The sequence below is a fragment of the Leptinotarsa decemlineata genome, unplaced genomic scaffold (assembly GCF_025532065.1).
Source record: "Leptinotarsa decemlineata unplaced genomic scaffold, Ldec_3_MD MMD2_tig00000133_RagTag_RagTag, whole genome shotgun sequence".
Classification (NCBI taxonomy): domain Eukaryota; kingdom Metazoa; phylum Arthropoda; class Insecta; order Coleoptera; family Chrysomelidae; genus Leptinotarsa; species Leptinotarsa decemlineata.
In genome coordinates, this window is record NW_027412542.1 from 4,078,449 (window position 1) to 4,095,300 (window position 16,852).

General features: G+C 32.6%; 1 protein-coding gene across 1 annotated transcript in view; it reads left to right on the forward strand.

Annotated features, from left to right (window-relative positions):
* Vps13D (Vacuolar protein sorting 13D) overlaps nucleotides 1-16,852 on the forward strand; it is a 71,307-nt gene that overhangs the window by 2,111 nt on the left and 52,344 nt on the right. Inside the window, exons 4-12 of the mRNA XM_074172600.1 lie at nucleotides 1,038-1,223; nucleotides 3,425-3,673; nucleotides 6,719-6,889; nucleotides 8,494-8,835; nucleotides 8,917-9,212; nucleotides 10,257-10,565; nucleotides 11,205-11,385; nucleotides 11,445-11,634; nucleotides 13,689-14,687. Coding sequence (XP_074028701.1) covers nucleotides 1,038-1,223; nucleotides 3,425-3,673; nucleotides 6,719-6,889; nucleotides 8,494-8,835; nucleotides 8,917-9,212; nucleotides 10,257-10,565; nucleotides 11,205-11,385; nucleotides 11,445-11,634; nucleotides 13,689-14,687 — 2,923 coding nt within the window. The remainder of the gene's footprint in view (nucleotides 1-1,037; nucleotides 1,224-3,424; nucleotides 3,674-6,718; nucleotides 6,890-8,493; nucleotides 8,836-8,916; nucleotides 9,213-10,256; nucleotides 10,566-11,204; nucleotides 11,386-11,444; nucleotides 11,635-13,688; nucleotides 14,688-16,852) is intronic.

Below are 16,852 nucleotides of genomic sequence, written 5' to 3' on the forward strand. Positions count from 1 at the left end.
TCCTTCATTATGATTTCCTACCACGTATAACGGCTACATCCATCAATTTATCAAAAATAATCATGTTCTGCAAAAGAAATCCTTATCTGATATGGTCGACAAAATGAATACAATAAAAATAATTATTAAAGAGCAAGTGAGAACTATTAACACATTGAATATTTACAAAGAAGCGTTTCTGCATGATCTACACATCCATGTAAAGAGTTACTTATTTTCAAATTGATTACTTCCTTTCTTTGGAAGATTCCTAAATTTTTTTGTATCAAGATGGAGTAGTAGAAAGTCAAAAACTTTCTTTCCCAAAAATATATTATATATTTTGTATTCAGAAATATCTCATTTCTCGTTAATATTTAGGTTTATAAACTGTTATAAACATTCGTTTATGGGGTCAATTGATTAAAATAAAAGTCATGATAGCAAATTCATTGCCTATAATCCTCACTCATTGTATTTTTAAGCAGTAATTGAACACGTCATAATGAACATAATAAAAAACTAGAAAAGTATTCAAGTAACACTTTACTGTGAGATTTTCAATCGACAATTTACAAAACTGCAACATGTTTTTCACTTTACAATAGCTTCTTCCTCAGGCATGTTTATAGAGTATGAACATGCCTGAGGATTGACATAATATAATATAATGAAGATCCATTTATATAACATTTACAATGAACGTAGTGCAGCCTAGTTTTTATATCATTCCCTGTGAAACTCTATTTAATAAAGGATTAGTATTATTTAATCAATTATTATGTAATACTATCAATAATAATCACCAATTATACTAAAGGAATTTTTTTAAATTTTTTTGAAATCGTATATGCAAACTTAACATGTAAGTCACTGATATTTTATGTGTATTTATATTTACCATAGTTGGATGTGAATTTTGTGAGAACTAAAATGCTATTAAAGTTTAATATAAGTATTTTAGTCAAGTATTAGGTACTGATTTATTCAATACATTATTCTGGTTATTTACCTACTATCATTATCATCATATTATTTATTTACTTGTTTGATTCAAGTGGGATCATGATGCAGAAGATCTAGCAAGACATGAACAAAAACTTAGTTCCCTTGACAACCTCGAAGCAAAGTGGCGCTTAAAGAATGATATTCAAGATGCAAATTCAACCTACTATTCATCCAGTTACTCGTCTTGGTTCAGTTATGGAGCTGGCCTTGTTTCAGAAATCATCGAAAATTTGCAGGTATTCACAGTTTTCGGATTTATATCTTTTTTATATCCTATTTATAATTGGTTACTAATGTATATCTGAAAAACTCCTTATTGTTTTAAAAAATTCAAATGTCCAAATAAGGCATTTATTTTCATAAGCTATACGTTAATTTATCATTGTTTAAGTGAAATGGGGGAATTGATACAATTTTGAAAATTTATTTTTCCCTTATTGATAAGAAAAAAGGTGTAGTCTAACAATTTTTCTGGATAGCTTACTAGATAAAATTAGGAATAGTACACGTACATAGGAAGACTTTTTTGTAGATAAATCAAAAATCTGTCAATCAACAAGTCTTTCGTAGCTTTTTTGAAACAGGTGAATGGCTTATTTTATTTTATATTGTCTTGTAGGCAGTTGAACATCTTACACCTTTATAGTTAGGGTAAGTGCTTATAATATAATTTGATATTATTTGATTGATTTATAAGTTGTACTTTGTGTCCAAGATAAAGAGAATCAGCATGAAAAAATCAGTCAAATAAAGAAAAAGTTGCCATTTTAGAACTCATTTGAATGACGTTTTGAAATTCAATGAATTTCGATTATTTCGTTAGATATTCGAGAAGGGAAATTAGCCAAATTAGTTTTTTTTTCTCTGAGATTATTTATGAAGCTACTTACTCATTGCCACTCTTCAATGTACAAAATGACATATACAGATTTTCAATCTAATGTTCCGTCTTTGTGAAACCATCACCAACTTGATTTTTTATATAGACCGTAAAAAAGAATCGGCTAGTATAAGTTATCCTTTTTGGTGAAAACTTCACAGATGTATCACCATAATTGTTAAATTAGTGATTTTTAAATGGGCAATTTATTTCTAATTCAACCGACTTTGCATGTCTTATGGTTTCTGATTTTCCCATGCTGGTTCTCCTTATCTTGGATACATTATATATTTGTGATGTACTGTTTGGAACCTTTGGTGTAGTAATGAATATTACTGGAGTTTTTTCCCAACACCAAATCGTTATTTTTAACACCTCAACACGTGTTTCGATCACTAAGTGATCATATTCAAGAGCAAGATTGAACTGGTTTAATCTTGAGGAAGAAGTGCTTTCAAAGATAAGTAGTCTACCATTGAAGCAATGAAAACCACACCAACAGCTGCATTGGAGACGCTCTTGAATATTTATCCTTTTCCGCTTTTAATAATGAGAGAGGCAAGGGTGAGCCAATTAAATCTGAAAAATTCACAGAGTGACAAGGACAGAACAGAAATTTCATAATATGTACCAAACATGACACCGAAGTATATGTTTGGTACAAACTTCACAGTGGAAGTCTAAACCATGAGGCCTAGAACATGCTCTGGAGAAAAACCTGATACACAGGCAAGTTGAAACCCTAATAGCGAACAAGAGCTGTATTTACTATGCGGAAAAAATTAACATTTCAGTTACTCTCTCAGTTACACATTAATTTACCAGGTTGAAGTGTATGCAATCTTACAATGTGAAAGGAACAGTTTGAGGCTCAGTAAAATGAGCGTATCATTGTTTTCACAGACAATCGGGCTGCATTTGGGGTACTAATGAACCCAAAAGTAACATCGTGACTGATCTTGGAATAATGTGTAGAGTTAAGAAAACCGGCGGACAGAACAGTCAGGTTCTATGTGCAACAAAAAAGGTAACTCCATATATAGACCCAGAAACAGCTGAGCGCGTAATAATATCCTTGGTTTGGAGCAATATAAATGAGAGGGTCTGTAAAAAACATAAAGAGTACTGGGATAATATACCTGGAAACATACACAGAAAAACTTTTATGAAAGGTCTGTCTGAGAAAAAAGGAAAGAACTGATTCAGAACAATTACAGGACTACTCACTAGAATGTCCATTGAGAGGACACCTGAACTAAATAGGGCTGTATAATAGAGACCCCCAGCTGAAGACAATGTTAGAATGAGTTGGATAAGATGCAATAAGCCCATAAGGCTGTAGCTTCTTCCGGAAACTTGAAAGGAATGGAATTGTCAGAAGGCTCCTAAGAACAGGAAAACCCTACCATTGATAAAAATTATTTTTTGAAAATCTCTGAAAATGTTCAGAGGTTTCTTCTAAAATGAAACTAATGTTCATATATTGAAGTTCATTTCCTTCATGAAAGTTATTCGTATATTCAGATATTTTTCATTTTCATATATTTTTTTTTTCAGTTGAGAATTCAAGACATTCACATAAGGTATGAAGATTCTACGAGTATACCGATGCAACCTATTGCTTTCGGAATTACACTTCAGTCTCTAGTTGCACAGAGTTGTGACAGTAATTGGTTACCCAGCTTCATACATAATAACAAAAGTGAGGAGTCATTCAAGCTAGTAGAATTACAAAAATTTGCTGTCTATTGGACGAATCTAAGAGAGGAAGAATCGTTATCGGAGTTGAGTATTGGACAATTGGCTGTGAGTATACTGAGTGTCATTTTTCATCCAGTTATAATTTTTTAATTACTAAAAAGTTGTATATTTGATAGGACTAACATTTACCATAAAAAGAATAAAACATTAAACAAATTTATTGGTTATATGTACTCCATGAAATCCTATATATTTTGTTTCTCTAGGTTAACCCAGAACTAAATCTCATTCTGTCTGAAAGATATAATTTTTAAGTGAATATAAAGTGTATTCTTGTGGTTCTGCAGGTTCCTTTCAACCCATAGATTAGGGATATCTAAAGTTCTTTATAAGGAAATGAGAATAGCAAGCCATATTATTCACCTATGTACGTGGTTATAGATATTTTGAAGACCAATTGAATGTACACAGCAAGCACAGAGTGAAGATTCAGTCCCGATAAAACAGATCTTCAAACTACAAACATAATCGCTGGTGGAAGGCTTCTAATTCTAAATGACAATCACTCGGAGTTATTTCAAGATAGGCTTGTCAAATCATACACCTCACTACAGAAAAAATAACAAACAATACAGTAATGCATGCTTACATGAACATACGCACACACATACACTTGCACACACCGCGCTTACACATGCAGGCTCACACATACACACACATTTCATTAGAAATAGGTAGAATTCCTCAGCAATTGAAAAATAGTACGGCCATCCCAATACCTCTATGAACCTGCCAACTTTCATCCTATAAATACCCTGCCATCCTTTAAGAACACACTTCTGAAATCACAAATTGGCAAACAATATCTTTCTTTTCAAAAATTCCCTCTGAGTAATTTTATTCAAATTCAGTTACAGTCTATAGAACAATAATTCACATGTCAATTACTATGCGAGTCTAATTTCATTACTAGAACTCAGCAGCATTAAATCTTCACAAAATTTTGAAATTCTAGCAATGTGTACAATTCTGAAGTGTAAAAAATACCTATTAACGTAATGCTTTCTCTACTTGACTGGTTACTTTTAAATCAAAATCAATACTTTTCAATGATTTTCATGTACAAAATATTGAAAGAAGGACTTTCTTTATACTTCAATCAATTCATCACAACAAATAATCAACTATATGAATATCACACTCAGAGAAATTTAATCTTCATATAATTTATACCGACTATAGGAAAGCTATGAACTCCTTGTTTCGTAAAGATCTAGTCAATATAGTGAAATACTTATAAATGTTGAGCAAAGTCCAACTTTGCATTCATTCAAATCAAACCTCATGAAATGTATAAAATGCTGATTCTATTCACATATTTGTTTATTTTTTTTAAATTTATGACCACTCTCCACAACCATGAAGTGAGTGGTCATTGGCTTCGAGAATCCTGTGCCCTGAGGAGATGTAGCAAACAAAAAATAACAGGCTTCTGCATTTGTCCATTTTGAGGCAAGCGGGTATGATCTTAGGATTAGAAAGTAGTAAAGGTAGCATTCTACCTAGTACTATAATTAGTACATACATTTTAACAGAGAAATCTGGGTAGAGTCTGCATAATTTGGAGAATAAATCTCAATAAATCTCTTCTCAAACGATATTTGCTTCACCCGGAACAGTAGATTCCATGACGAATATCATCTTACTTTGATGATCGAAAAGGAATACATCAGGCTTATTAGCCCTTATTTGCCTGACGGTGGGGAATGAGTAGTTCAAATGAATTATTATTATATATTGTATTAAATGTCCTAACCTAAGCTTCAATTCACAGCTTATTATGATTTAGATATCTTTGACCTATCTTGAATTCAAATGATTGTGTGAAAATTACTCCCAATGAATTCCATAGAAAAACTTGTTTTAATTGGACAGTGTATTGAAAAATATTGAATGATCGAGAATTAACAGAAAACTATAAAATCCTCGTCAAGTCTTGTTTCATGAGAGAGCAGTTACTTGAGAGTTGAAGTTAACATGAAATATAAAGACAATTATAAATTAGGTGTTCAGTGCCATATCAGTAGTGACTTGAATGGGCAAAATATTGCGTTATTTGAAAAATATTTTATTAATTTGTGAAATTGGCAAATAAAATGATTTTTCATTACACTTGACGTGCCATCAGAATAACCACGAGAAATGTACCAATTCAAAAGGAAATATGGAAAAGTTGATTCATTAAAAAACATTGGAACAACATTGACTTATGCATACTCAATTACTTGTATAGGATGGATGAATATATGCACTTTATATTTAGAAATCCTAATATACTACACAAAAAGTCTAGATATAAAATAAAATAGTATATGTGTGATTGATGACTTGTTTACTTTATGATAATTCATGATCACTTAAATGAAATAAATAAAGACACTTCTGTCTAAATACCATTGGTAGATTTTATTTATAGGACCGGTTTCGGGTTTGACCCCATTATCAAATATACTTGATACTTTTTGAGAAAGAAAGTTTTTGACTTTCTACTACTCCATCTTGATACAAAAAAATGTGGATGACAGTGTTCCGTGTAAGTGCAATTTGTTACCATTCATTTAAAGTAGAACTCCTGTGAATGATTTCTGGTTTTATTCCATAGCGAATTTTTGGAATACAAACTGAGTAGAGAAAAGTATCTTCTGTATAATTCAGTGTTCATATAAAAGTATTTGTTTCAAAAGAATTTTTTTCTTTCGTGTAATTCAATGTTTATATGATAGTAGCTGTTTCAGGAGGGATTTCTTCCAGTTTGTGTCTGAAAGTTGCTTCTTTGCATGATCTACACATCCATGTATAGAGTTACTTATTTTCAAATTGATTACTTCCTTCCTTTCTTTGGAAGATTTCCACTTTTTTTTGTATCAAGATGGAGTAGTAGAAAGCCAAAAAAAATATAACCCCTTCAATTCAAACTTGATACTTGTTTTATACTTGATAATGGGGTCAAACCCGGTCGTATAAATAAAATCTACCAGACAAAAATGTTTTTATTCATTTCATTTAAGTAAAACAGTATAGGTACCTGAATTATCACTGTAGAAAATTGACGAAACAATTTTCAAAATTCAAAGGAACATTTTTTTATAGGAGATTGTGTTGAACAGCAAATTTGAGAAAAATCTCAGGGACTATATTATACCATCCGTAAGTGCTCAAGCGCATTTAAAAAGAAACCGAAGCTCTCAGCCATTAAGGTCATCAGCACCAAGAATTGGAAGTGATTTGTTATTGGAAGAAGTGAATTTAATATTGAATGATGTAAGTTTTATTGAAATAATTCCAAGTATGTTCTGAAAATAACGGAAATTTTTAAATTTCATGGGTTTGGAGAGTCTGAATGTCATTTTTTTAAAATTATGTTGGTATACATGCCTCAAGTGTGATAAAATTTTCTGCTTAATTCATTGTTTTCTTTTTCCGTGGCAGTCGCTAAAGTTAAACGTGTTTTTAAAAGATTAGCGATTTTTGTTTGTTACAACAAATTGATCATGAATTTGTATCAGATATTGTTTAAAGAAAATGAATGTGTGTAACACAGTGTATTAAATGTCAACAAAGGTTTATGATGAGTCTACTGTGAGTAAAACAAAATGAATCTATTAGTGATATATGCGTTTCAAAGATGTCCGTAAAGACATTGAAGATGATGAACGCCCCGGATTAGCTAATGCCATGAAATTTTTTCGAATGTTTGGACATGTTGTAGAATTGGCCGCGGTGGTAGTGCGTCCGACTCACGATCGGAAGGTCGTGTGTTCGATTCCCGTTTCGACCAGATATTTTTCTCGAGAGAATTTATCTGGTTGAAGCTGGAATGATTCTGCAACCGTGTTAGGAATCACACGTTAAAAGGTAAGACCTCGTTAGTCCTTAGCTCGCACAAGTTTATTAACTTCTGAGAGTTGTCGTTCGGATGGGGGCGGCAGCTGATTAACAGCTGAATACAAAATGTATCATATAGTTATTAAAGTTTTATGTTTATGTTAAAATATATGTTTAAAATATTAACCAGCTATCGCACCCCTACGAACGACAACCCTCAGAAGTCTAAACTTGTGCGAGCTAAGGACTAACGAGGTCTTACCTTTCAACGTGTGATTCCTAACACGGGTTGGACGATAGCAAGTGAAAATCGAGCGTTCAGCCTGCGGCTTGAACCATCGACTCACACATCGGCCGATTGACTGAGTGAACAATTCATTCTACAATTTATACATCCTGGTCCTCCTCTCTATCATAATTTCAGTCTCAATTTAAAATGTTTCCATGAAAGCATTCTTGCTTTTTTCTAAGTCTTTCTACTTGAATTTTAACCTTGAAAGTTTATGGCTTTCAACTATAACAACTGGGATTAAAACAAGTAAGACAACGTCAATAATTCGCATATCTACAAACAAGTACTTCTTCAAGTGATCTAATCTAAGCAACTATAAATACTGGTTGATGTGTTGATGGAATTCAGTTGATGTTGACATCTGATGATGTTGGCAAAATTTGTAGGTCTATTATTATACAAAATGAGTCTAGGAGAAGCACTATTGTACGCAAATCACACAATTACATTCAGTTTGTTACTCGTAATACTAGCCACCATATATCATTAGTCTTAATTCTTAGGATTAAAATTATGCTGGTTGAATTGGCAAGTTAAAAATTTTTGTGGCAGAGACTTGAATAAAGACAAAAATAGACAAGGACTGGGATGTATACATTGACCATTTCTTTTCCATTTTTAATGGGCTGTAAAAATATGCCGAAGAGAGTGTTCAAACGGCTTAGTATTCTTTGGGCCATTCCAAATTCTATGTTATAATATTTTTGCTTCCCGATATTTTGAGTATTTAATTTTTCATTTATTTCAGTGGCAGTACAATCAGATTGTTACTATTATACGTGGTTTGGAAAATACAGAGAAGTTACGTAAGTATCACCTATACAAACCTATTCTGCCCATCAAAGAAGATGCTCGTGCTTGGTGGCTTTATGCAATTAGCTGTTCATGCCCTGACAAGCAACCAAATATTTGTAGGCCAAAGCCTACTTGGGAATCATGTTTGAAAAAAGCCAAAGAAAATGTGAAATATGTTCAAATTTCTAAAAAACTTTTGATCAACCCAACTGTGGCACTATCGATCGATGAAAAAAAATTTAAGGAAACAGTTGAATGGGACCGCAATTTCGATGAGTTGAAGATACTGAGAGAGGTAAATTTTAGAATTGTTCTGCTTGACGGTACATTACAACCATCCTAGTGATGTTGAAGTATAAAAATGAATTGATTTTAGCTTGCCATGAGATCTGTGGATTTACCTGCTGGAAGTTCTGGTAGCAGTAGATCTGCAGGTCAGAGTATGCTAGTGAATTGGTTTCCAACTTGGATGGGATGGTATTCTTCTTCTGAAAGTTCTAGTACACCTCTACAAGAAACAAGTCAACTAGAGGGAGAAATATTACAAGTATTGGCGGACTCTGCCGAGTATAATACTATATTTAAAAGAGACATGGTTTTCGGACAATTCAGTTTTTGTTTAAAGAGTGGTACTTTGAATTTATGTACCTCTGATGGTGCCAGTAGGCAAAGGTGAGAGCTTAGTTTTATTAATATTCTCACTGTGTTTCTGTCAATTGTTTACAGAACCGCAAGCAACCGCAACACGTGTTTCATTATACAAAAGCTTTCTCAAGCTCTCATACATTTCCAAGAAATGGAAACACCAAAATTGGCCTTTGTTCGAGAACATTTTTTGTCTTTTTAATTCTCTATGAATATATGGAGAAGGGCAAACTTCCAGATTATTAATTATTTTTGAGTTTGTTAACCGTGATATGCAGGTTTTTGGGCCTGATGTTTCGTCTATAACTGCGGCCGACAGCAGTGTGAAACTATAAATTCATTTCTAGATGATTCTACCTGTTCGGTCTGAGACTCTTTTTGAATTTCTGAGAGAAATTATGTATTCTGTACTGGCGGTATACATGTTTTATTGATATTCAAGCTCTCTTTTTACGGTTATTATTCTTATGTTCATTGATTTCTATGACCTCCCTGTATAGCCCTCTGGTTTTATATAGAGATATCACAAAAATATTCCTAATCACGAGAAGAAGAGCTTGAACATCAAAAAGTATGTATTTGGGCACTTCATAGCACAAAAATTCTCCCAATAATTCAAGAAGGGTCGGACCAAGCAGATATAAAAGCAAACAACGTGAGACATCTTGATCCATTATGAATGCTGACATGACGACCACTTTCAATTTGTATATAGCAGTACATCGACTTTGATAGTGTCTGTGGCAGCTTCAGACGAAACATTAATCTCAAAAACTTTCAGAAAACAGAAAATAAATCTATTTGACACTGACCATGGAAGCTTACACATTGTGATCAATGACAAACTTACTGAGAAACTAAAAAACTATAAATGAGAACAAATCTCTAGTTCAATCATGAATGTTGCTCTCTATATATTCAATTACCCAGAAACCACTTCCTTTTGTCAATTTATACAAAAATAATTTGCAATGGAAACTGATAGAGGCATTGTTCGAGGGCAAAGCTACAGAACATAATAATAATAATTAGTGAAAGAGGTATTTTTATTCAATTTTCAACATTTTTCAGTGTTCCTATGCTGGAGCTCGAATATAAAAATCTTTCTCTAAGTATTTTGAGCAAACCACGAACAAGTTCCCACTTAGTTGAACTATCGTTGGGCGCATTATATTTAAGAGATAAAATCGCTCAAAATACAGTTTTTCCTATTCTCATTGGACCTCCAGGACTTGACAGGACCACATTTTCTCGATCTCGGGTCATTAGTCCTCGTGTCAGCTTCACCGGAATGGGCATCAATGACTCGGAAGACATTGGAGATAACCTCTTTTATTTAGCTTACGAAAAAAAACCTCCAAATTCTGGCTGTGATTTTAGGTGAGTAACTTCTTCACTGAATCTGAATAAAACAGTGGGCAATAATACTTTCTTTTGGCCAATAATATTATGTTCTTTCATAATCCAAACTATGTTAGCCAAAAACATTTTAGATTGGGAAATAGACAATCACTTATCGATTGGTTCAAATCCTATGTCAGTAATAGAAGATGAATTTTCTGATATATTCGATGTGAGTTTGAGACCACAACAAAGAGGGATTTTCAGACCATTGTTATTTTCATTATATTTCAATGAGCTATCTTTGAACATAGAAGACAGGCGAGATTTTAAGTATACTGACGATAACACTATCATTGTGATATCGCCAGATTTCCAGATGTCTCTTTCGAGATAAAACAAAATAAATTTTTAATTTTTTTATAAATATGGTAATCATCTTCATTTAATGTCATAATTTGAAATTGAAAATTTCTTGGTACTCAGATTCCAAACTGAATTTTTGCTATACTCTCAATAAAACATCAGTCGGCTTTTCAATTTTAAAGTTCAATTTTTTTAATCTGTATCTATATTCTATTTAATAAAAGATAATTCTATTTTAACATGGTTTAAAGCGAATTCCTCTCTCATTTAGTACACACTCATATCTCAAATAATAACTAAAAACTTTTTCAGTCTAAGTGTAAAATCTAAGTGTTTAGATGTAGTTTATCAGCCAAACGCACTACGGTGGCTTATAGAATTTATATATTCACCTCATCAACGTGATATAACCCAGTCTCAGATTGAAGCAATGAAAACCAGAACAAAAAAAGAACTAATGAAAAATTGGGAGCACATTCTAGAAGGTCGAGTTGTGAGTGATTGGTAGATGAAATCGTATTTGAATAATTGTATTATTTATTATTTTTCAAGGTAACTAAAACTTCTTGGGAATTAGAACTAGATATAACTGCACCCCAGATAATATTCGTTGAACAATTCAGTGATCAAAATTCTGCAATGGCTGTGATTGATTTTGGAAAATTACAATTGAGAAATAATGCTGGAAATGTAGAACCACCAGTCAAGACTGAAAGTGATACTAAAGAAAATGACGACACTGGTAAGTTTTGTGACATTAATTAATCCCGTTGATTAACAAAAATTTTTTCTGCTCAATAATTTCACATATTTAAAGTTCTAACCTATCCTATAACTACTATATAAATGATATGAATCCCGGTAAAGTACGAAATAGTGAGAAAAGTTTTGATTCAAACGTTTTCAATTTTAGCAAGCTAATATGTTTTCTATTGAAAACCATTTGTCAGACTTGAAGTTAACGAACTTTAAACTTCAATTATAATACTGACAACTAATGTAACATACAAAACAAGTAGACAAGGCTTTTCAAACTAATGTTACCACGGAAATTATTTACAGTTTTTTAAAAGATACCATCTAAAAAGAAGATTGCTATGGTATTTTATCTTAATTGTTACAATAAACTTGAAAGCGATAACATTTTTGAATAGAGAATGAAGAGACCTTTCAAATGATATATTACAAGCCTATACTTCCCATTTAAAAAATTGGGCGTTGTACCTAATATTCGATTGGGATTGAAGGTAGGGGTAGCATTTTTCCGTTGAAGTATGTCAAATTATAATTTAAATTTGACGTGTTTAGGGATTTTGTTGAAATATGTATCGTAACCGAAATAATGAATTTATTTCATTTGGTTTTTACTCACTGTATAACAAAAATCAATAATGTTCCTACGAAACGTGAATTTGAAGTTCAATGTCCAAATTACACTTTTGAGTTTTTCTGAAAAAGGTAATTCCAAAATAAGCACTGTTACCAAACACCAAAACCGCAATACTCTCTCGACGCACATTTCATCAACCAAGTTGGCATCTTTAGGTGATGATGTAGACTAATCCCTAACTCTAAACCTGGTCTCTATTTATTTTCAACAGGGTACATTTTCACTTTCAGGTATACTTCAAAGATTTTGATTTTTTTTTAAAGTCCCCGATAAATTCAACAGAGTGATTCATTCTAAGGTTAAGAATGGGCTGTTTGGATCTTTGTCACTGGTCATAGTTCTCATGCCACTTTATTGCTATTTCCACACTATCGAAATCATCGAAAAATATAAAATCATGTACTGATCTCAACAATTTTAGACAGTTTTCATTTATTCTATGTTCGTTCTCTAAGGAGTGTTGAGCGAGATTAGATTTTTCTGGTTTCCGAAATCGATTATGTGCTGTACCTTCATTGACACAAGTTTTAATAGCTCGCTTAGTTTGACTGATGTATTTTTTGTCACAGTCCTCACAGCTTATTTCATATATGTACACCTTGGTATGTGTACTACAATTGACGTTCTCACATTATCATAATATTTCGGCAAGATCCCACTTGCATATTCATATGCCGTATTCAAGCAGAGACATCTCATATACATATGTTTGTTACTTTGTTTGCATTTCAACAGACGTGACCTATAACCATCATCATTGTCATGTACTCTTTCCCATTGCATTGAGTTTTACATTTTTATTTTCTGTTAATGTTTGCGTTTGTGAGTTTTGTTTGGAGTCAACAGCATTAACTGATGTGGTCATGACCCTCTTGTTCTGGGTAGACAATGTTTCGCCGAAGAATAGTTCGCCGAGCCATCCAGGGAGCATCATAGTTATTTGCAATCCCGTCAGCCAGTGCAGAATCACTTGACTGTGTCGATATGCTCGTGGCTAGCAATTATATATATATCGTAATCAAAATCGGTAGAAAATTCGCCGGAATTCCATCGAAGTCGGTAGCATTAGTCTCGCTACGTCTAGAGCGGCAGCGAACATCGTTCATTTGCGCGCTCTTAGCTACATCACAATTGGTTTATGGCTAACATGGGTGGCCGGCGTTATTTTCTTTAGGGCATGATTTACCACAGTATGTATTTGTTGAAAACACAATTTTTCTATGGATTTATTTTTTTCTCTAGGTATTTGCCCGTGTCCTTTTCATTATAATATGCTTTCTCATCATGTCATTTATTTTTTGATTGAGTCTTCTGAAGTATTTTAATAAACTTGAAAAATAACTATTTACTTCTCATACAGTTTCAACAAGAATCTTTAAAATTTACTTTTTATTTTATTTTTTCAGAAACGTTTCTAACACCTTGTTCAACACCACCAGTTAGTGAGGCAAGTGATTCTGTTGAGAAAACTGTAATTTCAAACTGTCCTATCAACGAAACAAACATTCATAATAAGTTATATGATCAATACTCCCTCGAGCTCACAGACATGCAAATTTTATTAGGAAAAGCCAAAGACAATTGGAGGTACGCTCTAAATAAAGGTTATTCGAATTTGCACGTTCTCGATAGATTCAGTATATCTCTGCAAATTGAAAGAAGAGTAGTCTACACCGCAGATCCGCAATTTCCCAGTTTGACAATCAATGGCAACCTACCCCGATTAACTGCCCATTTGAGCGAAAACAAAATTATATCAGCTAGAAATCTTCTGCATTTGATAACAGCCACTGGTGTACCTTCGCCTTTCAAAACACCACCAACTAATGTAGATACGGATTTGGATGTTGGCGAGGAAGATGAATCTGTCAGTGTAAACTCCAGTGTAGAACATTCCAAGCTGGTCATCATGCAGTTCACAGTGGATCAACTGTCTTTGGAAATCCAAAGCAGAGGTAGAAGTATCTCCGAGTTACAAGTCGCTGGAGTGAAGGCAGCATTCACGAAACGTTCCATCGATATTAGTGTAGCTTTAACAGTGCACAGCTTACTAGTGGTGGATGCCTTACAAACATTCGGACCAGACTTTGAGCTGTTGATCGCTAGTCATAAACACGTTGGTATGGATTCAATGTCGGGGAGCATCAGAGATAGTGAGCCTACTTCCCCAACTTCTCCTGGAAGCCCTGATCCTAGTCTGGTGAGAAATGGCGCCACATCCCCAATAGCTCTAAGACAAGCATTGAGCACTCTGGCCACTACTCCTCCTCTGAGGTGGTGTGAAACTATGAAAAATAATTATGATATCGATACAGAGGCTTTAATTTCCATTGAGGTAGTTTTGATAAGTGGACAAGAACCCCTGCAGATTGCAAATATTCAATTCAATAATTTGGATGTTATTGGTAAGTTTTTGGGACTAATCCTAATACTGTTGAAATGTGTTTATTAAAATTTAAAACCTCTTCTTATTGAGAAATATAAAGGATGGTAGAATGAAAACTACCTCATCAGACTAGTATTTTTAAATGAAGGTGTTTTTTCTGGTATTTATGACCCCTTCTCCTTCGCTCCTATGCAATAACTTTATTATTTTAACTTTTCCAAGAAACTTTGGCTGTTTATAAGGGAACTTGGAATTGTAAATGTGCAAAGATAAATTGTCAAATATGAAAATACTATTCATCTAATAAATACTTTTTTATGAGAACTTTGAATTTGTTAACATTTTTCAACTTGGTTGGTAGTTCATTGTAAATTATAACACCATTATGTAAGATGCGACGTTTCCCAATATCCGTTTTTGGTCTGCTTGGATATAATTCTTAAAATATTCTCGTGTGATAATTATGAATTAAATGATTGTCAGTGAATTTTGAACTGCTTCATTTTGCAATGCATGCATTCAAGAAGCTGACAATTTATTAAGTGAATCCAAATTCTATAACCTTTTCGGTTTATATAAATTTACAATTGGTTGTAAGTGTGGAATTATATAAATACATTTGATTAATTCACCCTGACTTTTTCTCAATGGTTTGAGAATTGCTGTAAGCATTACCCCAAAATATTTTGATCATTTGGAAGATTGAGTGAAATGTTTTAAAGGCTTTCAAAGTCTCTTTACTATAATCTCTAAATTTCAAGATTCCGCCTAATAGAATAATAAAAAATTTGTTCCAAAATATTTCTGGAGTAATTCTACAAGAAACGTCGACAATTTTTTATGAATATCTTCTATAGACACTGGTAGTATTCTATAGATATTATTTTTTTGATATCCCCAGAAAAAGAAATCTGGGGCCAACAGATCTGCCACTTAAGTTTCCTTTGACATCCCTGTTCATTATTTGTATGTGACTATAAATCATGTAAAAGCAATTGAGAATCTTAGATAGTATAAGATGACTATGTTAATAAAATATTAAAATATTAAAAATTCATAACTCATAGGAAGTGAATAAAATGCCACAACCAATAAATGTATCTTTCTGTTTCTCATTTTAACTTCTCTTTCTCAGTAATTATTCTTTTGTATGTTAATTCTTATCCTGAAACAACAAATCTCTGTTTTATTATGAATAGAAAAGAAATGAAAGCTTATGCAGCCTAAAACAAATTGACAAGAGAAGTGAGTAGGTGAATTCAACCTGAAAATGCTTCTTATAGGTTATATGAATTTATTCACAAATTTTTGGTAAAGAAATACACAATAACTATTTTTAAAATCATAAAGCCGTTGTAGCTAATCAAATTGAAATAAAAATGTTAGAATCAATATATCATGTGTAGTAATTCCATTTGCTAAGAGGTTATTAATGAATCAAATATAAAATCTTAAGAAACATCAAATAATTTCAGAGAAACCATTGGTTTTTTAAATAATAATGCGGTAAGTAACAATGAGCTGTCTATAGGAACAATCTCTAGAAGACGACATAAAAAAATGTACTCAGTTTTTAAGATCGGTATATTTAAAAACATAGATAGTCATCCGATCATCTCGCAAATATCAATATTCTTCAGTCACTTGTATTTAAAGTTAGTTTCAAACATAATTTTGTCAGGTTATCAAAATCTTTTGCACAAAGTGCAAAAGTGAGTGTACAACTCTGTGAATGAAAAAACAAGCATTACTAACTCACTTCTTCGATTGACGACTTGTTTATTTTGTGGAAATTCATGTTCACTGAGGATATACTACAAAAACACACTTTTGTCTATTTTCCACTATATTTCTTTATTGTTGACCGGTTTCGGCTATTATACCATCTTGAAAATGGTATAATAGCCGAAACCGGTCAACAATAAAGAAATATAGTGGAAAATAGACAAAAGTGTGTTTTTGTAGTGTATCCTCAATTACTAACTCAATTTTCTTCAAGAAACACCCAGAAGCTTATTTCCTGACATCGAAGAATAACTTGAAACTATTTATTCCTAAAAGAAAAAGTAAACGTCAAGTGATATCAAATTATTACATTACCCAATTTATATGATATAAAGCTTGTCGCAAAATTTACCTTTTTATTAACACTTTTAGGTTAGGCGTATATAGGAGAATATACGC